This window comes from Rhopalosiphum maidis, chromosome 2, assembly GCF_003676215.2.
Source record: "Rhopalosiphum maidis isolate BTI-1 chromosome 2, ASM367621v3, whole genome shotgun sequence".
Lineage (NCBI taxonomy): Eukaryota > Metazoa > Arthropoda > Insecta > Hemiptera > Aphididae > Rhopalosiphum > Rhopalosiphum maidis.
The window spans coordinates 64871887-64884755 of NC_040878.1; the positions used below are offsets into that span (position 1 = coordinate 64871887).

Here is a 12869-nt window from a genome sequence, read left to right on the forward strand (position 1 = left end):
TATTTTTTAAAAAAATGTTATTTTTAACCACTCATAATTATTTGAAATAAATATTTTCAAAAACGTTAATATTTTCTGAAGTAATGAGTGTCTTTCGTTAAATAGATCACCCCGTATCGTCCGAGACTAAGATATAAATAATATAATATACCTCAACGACTTTATCATTTTGGATACTATAACAAAACAGCTAATATATTATGTTAAAAAAAAAAAAAAAATAAAAAAACGTACAAGCAACTGATTACAACATTTAGATAATATTATGTTTGTAATGATTGAATTTTGTATGTCATGTGTGTTCACGTGTACATGTTGCGTGTTGATGTTATAATATTACGTATACTTAACGTCAATAAGACCTATAAACTATAATAGTTTGTACAACATTTCGTATAATAGCTGATCGAAGAAGGACTTTTGGTTTGTTTTGCAGTAAGGTTCGCAGGGAAAAGATAGACGACCGGGAAGAGTTCGAAAATAATTTCGGACACTTTACCCTTGAGCCCGCGAACGCGATCCAATAGAATGCGCCGCTGTCCCACGTGACTGGCAGCGCGTGCGACGTGGTCTGAAAAGCTTGAGGCCTGCAACCCTGGAAAATCCAGTAGAAAATCGACTCTTCGCTGTACGTACCGATGTACGCGTGACGCTTACTACACCGGTGTGATATATATGCGGTCCGTTTATACAGTGTAAAAGGTACGCGTTTTCGTTTTTCCGTTCGTAAAAAATCGATCGTTTATTAAAATGATAAAATCGTTTGCTGTTTCGTCGCTGCAGTATACGAAATGTGTCGATTGGTCTTTTCGCTCTAGTAATCATTGTTCGATTAAAATATTGTCGCTCGTACTCGACTAATTTCACTGAGCTCGTATTAATATTACTCTATCATAACGTTTAAGATCTATAGTGAAAAGTAAGTAAACTATACGAAAAAATTATTTAATACATTTTCTAAAAATATTTCATTCATAGAAGTATCACGAGCTATTTATCACGATAATAATACATAGTGTAGTCTGGATATTTTTCGTCTAATTCGAAAGTATTAATTGAAGACGACATGTATTAACAGTTAAATTAGTACGCGTCAAAAAAATGTCTTGGTCACTAAGTGATATAGTTTATAGTGATTTTTAATATTAATATTTTTCGTTGTTCGGTTGATTTTTTATCGTTACGATTATCATTATGTTTGATACATCGTATAATATGGTATAATAAGATCCTCACTTTATATGCGTATATAATGATACATATAAGTGACGATCGAAACCAGTATATTAGCTAATAATAGTTCTTGTTTGTAATGTATTTTTTGTTTTTATATTAGATTCATTTTCGATTTGCTAATTATACGTTTTCACAGTTTTTATAATTTTTTGGTTATTTTTTGAAATTTTAGCCTTGTCACATTTATATTTTTATTCAGTACTTTAATTTGATTAGTATTAAAAACACATACCTACTTTAGCACTTTTCAATAAAATTTTTCTTAAATTTTAATACTTCACAGCTATGTAGATCTATTTTAAAAATATTTGAATAGTCCGTGCCAATTATTGAATACGAACATAAATTTATAAAATAATGAAACTGCATGATATGTTAATAAAGAAAAATATTTATAATAATTATTTATATACATTTTTATACTAAACCAATCGCTTTTATTTTACTTTAAAACTATTAAATATTACTAGTTATAAATCAATTTCTTTTAATATTCGAGTGTATCTTTTCATGATTTACCTATCTTTTATACATATTTAATATTGTTTCTATCCAGTAGAGCAATAGGATAACATATTGCTGAAAATTTCAGGTGGTTTCACTTTCAGAGTCTAAAGATATTATTTAATACAGGCAATTTAAATTTGACGTATACATAAAGAAATCTTCATGTCATGTTGTTTTCGATTTTAGTGATATTACTTCTTATTTTTTTTGGCGTTTTGAGCATTATATATATATGTATTTGTATACACTATGCCTTACAAACATCCAGGGTTTCTCTTATTTCTATGATAAATACTTCAACCATTATATTATATATTTTAATTAATTTAACGAAATAACGTGGAAATTAAGCGACATTCAAATATATTTTACTGCAGTTATTATTATTAATTATCAGTGCGTGATAACTGACGTGTAAGAGAATAGAATAAATATTTTAAATAATTGAAATTTCAAATGAAAATATAGTTTAATATTAAAATTTCATGCATGACATTGCCTTTAGAATCTTTTTATATAATATGTATATTCCGTGAATTTAATTCATAATTTTTCACGTTTTAAGAATGTTAAAACAATTATTATTATTGTTTGCCACAGCAAACAAAGGAATACGAAACTCAATGCAATTATATAATATTTGTAATTATTGGTTATGCAAAAATTGCTTAAAAATCGATTCTTTCTATAATATATATTTTATAATCACTATAACGAATAACGCATGAGCGACTAGTGTCTATTTCGTATTAATAATCGCACTAAGTACGTTTAGAAATCATGCGTTATCCGATTTTCTACTGACCGCTCGATACGGTTTTCTGTTTTCGTATTCCGTCTCTATTATGTTTGAGGCGTCATTGCGGGTACACAAAACCTACCGACTGTTTATTCAGCACACTGGCTTTGTATGATTTATAAAAGCGTGTGCCCGGGGCGACGAAATTCGGAGACGGCGTCTGTTAAAACAAAATATTAACAATATGATGTGCGCGTCGAACGGTTTCAAGAAAGCACAACGATATATGGTCGTTAAAAGTGGTGGGACGAGCGGGCGGACGTGCCAATATAAAATATCCCTAGTTTTCAAATAAAAGCTCAATACGCCGCCGCCGTTCTTGCGGTTATATTGAATTGTCTTTTTATGATTTCAATTTTCAATCAGTATGTACGGTATATTCGTGTTAAACCGATTTCGTTCACTAGAACAGCAGTATTTATATCCTCAGTTGGGCCAGGACATTTATATTTTAAAAATATACAAAGGACAATATCATTAGAAATATAAATGATTTCAAAACAACTTGAAAAAAATTATTAGTACAAAAATTGTTTATATGGTAAATTAAAAAAAATAATGGAAAAATCGATATTTATAAACTAAACTTTAGTCGTCATAATTATTACAAATGTACTGAATACATTAGAGAATTGAATTAAAACACGCCCAATTTTTATCGGTTTCAAATCTGAAAATAAATGTCAGTTTATTCAAATTAAATTAAGGTTCTTATTTTAACTACTTATATTTTATTTTTGTATCATCACATTTAACGTATGAATTTTACGAGCTTATACAGTACATGAAAAATAATATTGTGATATTTTTCATATAGCATAAAAAAAAAAAATAAAATGTTGTTTTGAGCAGTAAAAACATATCGTTAACTAAGACACCACTATGTAGAAAAAAAAGCAACATCGTAGCTCTAAATAATGACTAGACATTAGAAAAGTATTTAATATATTTTAAAACAAACAACTGAAGTGAAGTTATATGATAATTTTTTAAATTTTAACTTCGTGATAAATTGATTTTTAATTTTTTTCATCGGAATTAAGACAGTTAGATGCCTAAGTTAACATGCACGATTACCTTCATATGTATATATTATTATTCATGATGATGATCATTATGGCCCTTGAAAGAATAACATCAGATTTCAGTAAATGCTACTGTCATACCACGCGTGTAGTTCTTGGGAGTACCTTCAATATTGAAAGTCATTCAATTAGTTAATGATTAGCGTAATCAAGATAGAAACCATAATATAATAACATAGATAGATATTGTATAAAAAAAAAATATGTATTAAAGTCAAGAAAGAAGAAATGAAGAGGAGTAACAATGTCTCTTAACTTTAATACTGGTTAAAAATAAAAAAGTAACCTAATATTCTTAAAAATAATATAGTAATATACAAAAGATGGTCGTGGTATCAGATTTATAAAAATTATATCCTATACAACTATAATGTAATATATACGTTGCATACACGTTAATAGAGCGAGTCCTCGTTTTCTTGAATTAGTCATAATTGTTACAACATTTACATTCAAAAATATGTAAACACTTCATATAATCCTTATACCAATTAAACACAGCATATGTATATACTATTAATTAATCACTTTAATTAAACCTCATAAGTTGTAATTATATAAAGGCGATAATTATTTGTGTTCATTAACAGTTAGTGAAACGAAACGTACTACACATAAAAACAATAACAATTGTATAACCTCATTCTATTGAATGTTTGTAATTAACATCGAGTTTTATTAAGAAAAAAAATGTTTTAAATTACTTATTAGTACCTAGATTTATATTAATTGTATAATATCAGAGTACAAAAATAATGAATTATATGGTGTGCATTATAATATTCATAAGTAATTATATTATTAGTATTTAGATATTTAGTACACTGTATAGTCTATATATTGGATAACAATAATGCCAATAATAAATATATATATATATATTGTTATAAAACAAACGTTGTCAATTTCGTTTTTTTAAGCGTCGTTTGGCTATAACTTATAGTATTAAGTACCTACGTATAAAGTTAATAACATTTTTATCGGTACGGTAGTCTTATGTTTTATTGAATATACACATAAAAAATATCATGAAAACATAGTATATATATTAAAACATTGTAAATAACAATAATACATTGGACATGTAGTACCAAATTAAATAGATAATAAAAATATTTTAAATTTTTAGGTACAACCAGAAATCTTAGAGGTATCCATTTATAGAGAATATTATGGATGATTTTGAATAGTGATTATTTTTTTATTTGAATTAGTTTGTTATTAAACAACATTATATATTTTTCAGATGGACCAAGATGATAATCAAAAATCAGATAACAAACGCCGTCAGTCTTTAAGTATTGACAAGGCTGCATTTCTATTACTCCGAATTAAGCGGGTGTTCAAAAAAAGAAGTCAAAGCCAACAAATTGAAAAAAGGTTTTTCTTAAAAAATTTCTAATAATATTTAAGTATTACCATATATACACATAAATGGTCTATTGGGCGTTATTGAAAGGGATGTTGAATATTATATATCAATATTCTAATGTTTAAGTTAGGAATTGCTAGTAAAACTTTATTTATTTATACGCTAATTGGATTTTTTTACATGCCCACGTGAAGTATTAATTAATACATAAAGGTAGTTATAAAAATATTATATTACAAAAAAAAAAATAAAAATCATATAGATTACGAAATTATACTAAATTAAAATAAAATTGTAGACAATTAAGATCAAATATTAATATTTAAGCTTTATTGCTTGAATTAAGGGATTATTCGTTAAAAAATTAGAATGGGAAGTTCGGATATGGAAGATCTCACAGGATTTAGTATTGATCATTGAAATTCGAATGCTTGTATAGGTACTTAAAAAGCGAAAATAAAAAATTGAGTTAAAAGCAACTGAATGGTTTTGTCGAAAGTCTAAAATGTTACCATTAAAATAATTAATTATTTAATATTAATTTAAACATTTAAAATTAATCATAAACAGCAAAAAAAAAAAAAAAAGTAGATAAGTGGGGGTACCGCTCTGCTGTAGTAAATTAGTAGTCACTATAGGTCACCATTATGGGAGTGTTATATTTTAATTCATTATTCAATAATATATATCATTGTATAAGAAAAACTCTGAGCGGAGACGGTCTTTAAGCTTATATCACTTAGTATATGTTTCATGATATGATTTTTTAGTATAGCTATTAAGGTTATTTATATCACTTTTAATAGTATAGTAGGCTGATATCTATTTTCCAAAAGTATTGTATTTATTATATTATTAACATTTAATTATTATAATATTGAATTATATCACATTATATCAACTTATTAAAAACTCATATTTTAATAAAATCTTTTTCTAAATAACGCAAAACGGTAAAAATAGATTCATAGTATCAATAGATAATATTTTAAAATAAATCAAAATTTCCCACGTATAATTTTTTTGAATTATAAAAAAATAAATAACACCGTTATTTATTGTTTTGTTTTAATAAGTAACTTTGTCTAAATTTGAACTTCAAATATCTATAAAAAACAACCGTATTCTATATATTTTTTAGAATTTATGGTTTCAGTATGAACTATTTATGGGGAATCTTGTATTACATTTTTAACATTTAGATATAAAAATAATACCTTTTAAAGGATTTTCAACTACAAAGTAGTTTGCAATTTTTTGCAATTTTGACAATTAATGTCAAATTCAAATGCATACAGAAAAAAAATAATTTGCTTTTATATTTTTATACAAATCTAAGAACAATTTTTAAAGTATCTCGTATTAAGCTTCTAAGAACTTCGATCTTGTGAATAATTCTTTATTGACATTTATGGAAAACAACTAAAAACAATTTAAAATTTGTCATGCCTATAAATAGCTTAATAAGAGACATAATATTTTGAACATATTATCATATCATGAAAATAATAATTTTTAGTATCTAAATATATATATTTTTTAAATACAATACAATATCAATAATTGTTTATGGAAAAATAATTATTTTACAAGTGACTATCAACTGTCATAAAAATTTGAAATGCCCATAGGAAATGAATTTGGCTTTTCTGTAAAATATTTTTTTCATCTAAAGGTGAAATAATTTATAAAGAACTTTGTATTAAATTTTTAGCATAAACATTTTTAAAAATATTTTTTACTACAAAAATTGTATTCATTTTTATAATTTAATGAATTTTATCAAAAAAAAAAAAAAAAAACAAAATAAATTTTGTTAAAAATTGGAATTGGGTAAAACTTGTAGTTTTTTATTTATTTTTTTCCCCTGCTTATAAATATGAGAATTTTTAATATTTACCTCTTTAAAGTACAAATTATATTCAATTTACTATCTAAAATCAACTCCAATGTTAAAAAATGAAGTATTTTAACGACAACTTATCGTGTACACATACACACACAAAAAAACATCATTTTAAAATCAATACATCCATTATACTGCTCAGAATCTAAAATAAACCAATAATTATGTAAATAAATTAAAAACATTTTAAAACATTCAGAGTTATCATTACGATATTACTGCATCTTTGTCACATTTTTTTTTTTAAAATGGCTTGCAAATATTTTAAAACAATGATAATTTGAAAGATCAAAACTTGAGAAGTCAAAAATAGATATTATGTCGAAACAGTATAACAAACAATAATATTTCTTTCATGGAATATTTCAGAATAAATCAACAGATTACAAAATTATTTAGTTTGTCATAAGTAGAATAAATAACAAAAACATAACATTTTCAACATAAATTTATAATCTTTGTTTTCCAAACTTTTACTTGTATATTATTTATGTATAATAATTTTACAATTCTTGTAAATTATTGTAAGTCGTATTCATTGAACATATTTTTAGCAAATGGTTAAAACATTCAAAATATTTTGAATACATTCTAACAATTTATTTCTTGAAAAGTATTCCTGAAGTATATTTAAATTAATGTTATCTTACGACTAAAATAAATAAATATATATATATATATTCATTTATTTATTTGTGCAGTTAGTATAAAACTTATTTTGTTCAAAAAATATATTGATTTATGGAAAGTTAAGTGCACTATATAAGAAACTTTTTGGGTTTATTAGTAAAAACGATGATTAATTATTTTTTTTATATATTATTATAACATGTTGAATAATATGAATTTTCAACTATTGATGTTATGAAAGATGTCTGATAAATAAATAAATATTTATTGTTATTTTTTTAAATTTATACTTAATTTTTTATACAATTATTGAGAACACATTACACAATATAATATTATAAATTTATAGCATAATATGCACACATTAAGTTATAATGTATTTCCATAAATGAATTTTAAATTTAGTTAACTTTTATAGTTGTATAGTTCTTTAAAAATAAAATTTTACATATTATATTATTCATGATTTACATTAAAATACAAAAATTCTATAAATACTAAAATTAAATCCAGAGAATAAAAAAATATTTACTTCTTATCGTTTTTGAAAGTAAATACCATTATTCATTAGATACAGGCATTTACACATTTAAATGTTATTTGATGTAGGTAGGTTAATTTTTACTATGTGAACTGTAATTTTTTTTTCTATTTATCCTTTGATATTAATTTTAAGATATTATTCTCTATTAAAATCTTACTTCGTTTTTTCTAATTGTTATATAGTACACAGAGCAAAGTTGTAGGCGCTCCTATTATTTATCGTATTACAAATATTTAAATTGTATTTATTTTTAAAATTTCCATTTATTTTTAAACAGTTCAAACATTTTAATTTAAATTTCAAATCTTTTTTAGGATTTATAATCCTGCTAATATTTGCGACATAAACTAATTTATCTTAATAATCATTGCTGTCGAGTTAGTAATTCTTTATTTTTATAATGTATAATTTTCTTTAAACATGCAATCTACTTTATATAGATAACGCAATACATTATTTTAAATTAGGCATTCAATAGTTATTTGAAATGATATTATAATATTACTGTTATTAGAACATGGATTTCTGGATTTCTTTTTATTTTATAAATGTTAGAAATTCTATATTTGGTCTCTTATAAAAAATAATCCACATTAATTTCGAAAAAAAAAACAATTATCATCATATATATTAGTACATTTATTGTATAATATAAATGAAGAATTTGATTAAAGCATTAGTTTTAGGCAGCCAACCATGACGGATAATTCTCTTGGGCATGAAATGTTTTTCGGCATACTTCTATAGGGAATTGTGTCTGCTTTATGACGCCAATTTCAGTATGTATTGTACAATTTATTAATCGCAATCGTATAACTGTAGATGAGTATATTTTGTATTTTGTGTAGATAAACTATAATATAAAATACGAAACATTTTCAAAGATTAAGCTCATTGAAAAATTAATATAATAGTTGATAACAAATAAATTTAAGCAGCATTATTTATATTGCACCTAACCTAACTACTAAGTAATATCTATTATATACTTACATAAAAACAAATGATATAGCTGATGTATTAATACTAAAATATTATTGATTTTTTTTTATATTTATATATAATTTTATAAATAGATATAATCTAATATAATAATCGCACTTTAAACGTTCTTTTTTTTTTTACTATCAAACATTTTTATTAATATTTGCGCAATATTCTTTATATGCACATTTAAATCGATTAAACTTTTATGGAGATTACATATTATACATATGGTTATATATTAAAGTAAACTGTTGAAAAGTAATACATACTCATTATTATTTTTCTTAAGCAATAAAGAAAAGATGGTTTTTAATATTTAAAATAAAAAGAAAAAAAGAATTATCTTTTGCATTAAAATTTTAGTAAATTTTGATATTAAGGATTATTAAGTATTATGACGTATTGGTTTTCAAACGATAACGTTATCCATTCGAGGAACTAAAAATGATAAGAGATAACTTATTTTTAAAAATAAACAAAATAATAGTTTTTAAGTATGTTATGGAAATGTGTGTGTTTAAATTCGAAAGCTTAATTTATTTTACTATTCGTAAAAGTATTTTTACAGAAACTATGTTAAATATTAACGCAGTGAATAAAGCTATTTCCCAAGGTCAGTTTTGTTTAGTACCAAACTTTACTTTAATGGATAATTTGTGCGTTGACTATTATGCTACTTCTTTGCCAAAAAAATGTATAATTCTGAAATCGAACGAAATATACTTGTTTCTATAAAACTTTTTCTATTGTTGTGTTATAAACTGTTGAATTTTATGACAGAATTTACTAGTTTACTATAAAACATAGATTAAAAGTTTATCGGTTTTCTTATTGCTCCTATTTATCTTTATATTAAAACATAAGAACGTAAGAAATTTAAGTTTAAGCGCTTAATTACTATATTTGTGTGTAATGTTTTTACTTCGCATGAAAGTTGGAACAAGAATTTTGGATAATAAATGGTTCTAGTTGTCATCTATCTAAGTTAGACTCCTCTCCTAACACATAATAAATGTATAAATGTAAAAGTTATAAATGTGGAGGGGAGATTTAATAACTATTTTGTAACTTAGAATTTTTATGCTATGTAGCAAGTCAAAAACCGCAATCGTTTAAAAAGGTGAGGTGTGAATGGAAAGGAAAAACTTTATAGACAGTGTACAATTTGCGGTTTACGAATTTTTGTCATAAAAATAGGTGATTTATTACTCATAGCCAATAGGTATATGATTAATAAAATCAATATAGGTAAACTATTTTTTTCTTGTCTTGCAAAGTAAAAAACAATGAAATATGTTCAATGTGGTCTAAAATTTAAGTACGTTAAGTATTATAGTCCATAATATATAATTATTGTAATACTATTATTAATTTATATATTTTTTAAAATTATATTGTAATAATAATATTTATTTAACAATGACAAAACATATTGTATAGGAGTAACATATCATAATTATAAATAGAAAAGTTGCAAGATCAACTTAACTATAAAATTGCTGTTAACGGTAGAGGTGGGTTCATAATAATGAGTTTTTAAAAAAAAATCGGGCTAAGTACTAGCTATACCTTAAGATATGGAATCATTTATCATCACACAGAGTATCTTTAACTCTTACCTGTTGAAGTTTATCTGTAATAAACGATTAAATTAAATTAAAAGCATTTGATCTTATGACACAAAAATGCAATTTATGAAATAATAAGTCATAGTTTGCGGAGTTAAATGCTTTTTTAATATTTGAGTTTTAAAATTTTCATCTAAATTATTAAGTTAATGAATCGAAGGTAGATATAATTAAGAAAAAACAAATTTATTAGATAAAAAAAAAATCATGTTTTTTTAAGAATGCCATCAGTCTTAAAATTATACATTTTTCAGAAATTTGTATACAGTTAAAGTTAACGCAATAAGCCTGTAGTTTCCACATTGTTTGTGATCTCTTGTTTTGAATAGTGGTATAAAAATAGTTTTTTTTATATAGCTAGAAGGATATTTTCCAGTAATTAATCATCTATTAAAATAATAAAGAGTGGAGTAGAAATACAGTTTGTTATTTGTTTTAAAATCAAGTTAGATAAGCTTTTATAATAAAAAGTGGATTTTTAAATTAGAAATTTCAGGCGAATTTATCGGGCCGAGAAATAGTGAGTTATAGCAGTTATTATTCATATTATTTTGGTTTAATTTTTAAAAATGTCATCTGAAATATTGTAATGAAAAAAATTTTATGAAATTCATTATATGCCTGTTTTATGAGTTGAAATAGTTTTAATGGGATTACTTTCAATTTAATGAATTATAGGTTCTCTATTTATTAATTTCTAGGTATTTTAACATTATTCTTAGATAAAGTAAATTTATTACTGTAATATAAGTTATGTGTTTTATTTATTGAAGAATTCAATAACTATTTATATTTAATAAAATCATTTTTCAACTTAAGATCAATAAGAGTTTTTTATTTTTATATACATGGTTTATGTATATTATTATTAATAGAAATAAAAAGTCCTCATGTTTTCCAAAATTTATGTTTTTTTTTTATTTTGTAATTATATTTTTGAGAAAAGTAGAGTTTTTTGAGTAATCATTAATGAACTCATTAATTTTATTATTAAATTTATCATTTAAAGTACCAACCCCAGACTTAGATAGGAAGTTATACCATGTTAAAGGATAATAGTACATTTTTAGGAGACATTAATATGTGTTTTAGTATTATACTATTGTGTTATGTATAATTGTTAGTATTACATTGTCTAATCATATCATCATTATTAATAGAAATGGTTAAACTAAAATTATTAGTGATATTAGACATTAGTTATCAATAATATATGAAGACAAATTAGAGATATCATATGTAAACATGGTCTATACACGGTTTTGAAACATTAAATGCTCTAGTGTAATTTTCAATACACGAAATTATTAATAAGTCTAATATGAAGCAAATACAATTTAATAATTTAATCAGAAACATCACTCGAATTAACTAATATATTAATGTTTGTATCACTATACATTTTTTTTTATCTTGTTAACCATTTGATAAACAACAAATTAGACTTAAAAAAAAACTATTAATATCTGGTACAAGAGATCTATATATACTAATTATTTTATAGGAATAACAGTTATAGTTAAAAGTTAATTTTAAAGAATTATAATTAGGGATTATATTTAAAATAACGTCAGCGTCTGGTGTATTATCGTTAATGAATATTACCGTCCACTTTGTTTAGAGTCCGCAAAGAATTAAAATTATTATAACCATCAATGTTAAAATTTAAGTTAAAAACAAGCCAAGTTTCTGTAAGAAATATTATATCAAACTTGAGAGGAATAGTATTTAACTAAACTAAAAGTTTATAAATATAATGAGTAATACTACGAAACATTAATACAGTCATACAGAAAAAACTTAGTTTGTGACCTTTCTCTGGCTTGTACATATCACTGCAAATAACGAGTAACGACTTAATGTTAATATTATACACTGTTAACATGAATAAAATATTGTTATTTATTATTAATCATTTAGTATAGTCTTATATACAATTATTACATTAAGATGTTTTTGTGATGTTTAATCTAAGTTATTCAATTCATATAAGAGAAATGATTTTTTGATATATGAAAAATTGCTATATTCGTTATAATGTATCATTAGAACTTATGTTTATTAAGTCTTTCGTCACTTGAGTAAATATGTGTTTAATATCTATATTATGAGTAAAATACATTTTCTTAAAGTAACAGACACACATAAATTAATAAGTATACTATAAAATCGAAT

At 23.6% G+C, this 12869-nt stretch overlaps 1 protein-coding gene across 1 annotated transcript in view; it reads left to right on the plus strand.

The window, feature by feature from the left end:
* The first annotated feature begins 514 nt into the window (after nt 1-514).
* The window catches only part of LOC113553697 (ankyrin repeat and fibronectin type-III domain-containing protein 1), a 142337-nt gene continuing 129982 nt past the window's right edge, over nt 515-12869 (plus strand). The window contains exons 1-2 of the mRNA XM_026957173.1: nt 515-919; nt 4874-5007. Coding sequence (XP_026812974.1) covers nt 4874-5007 — 134 coding nt within the window. The 5' untranslated portion in view covers nt 515-919. The remainder of the gene's footprint in view (nt 920-4873; nt 5008-12869) is intronic.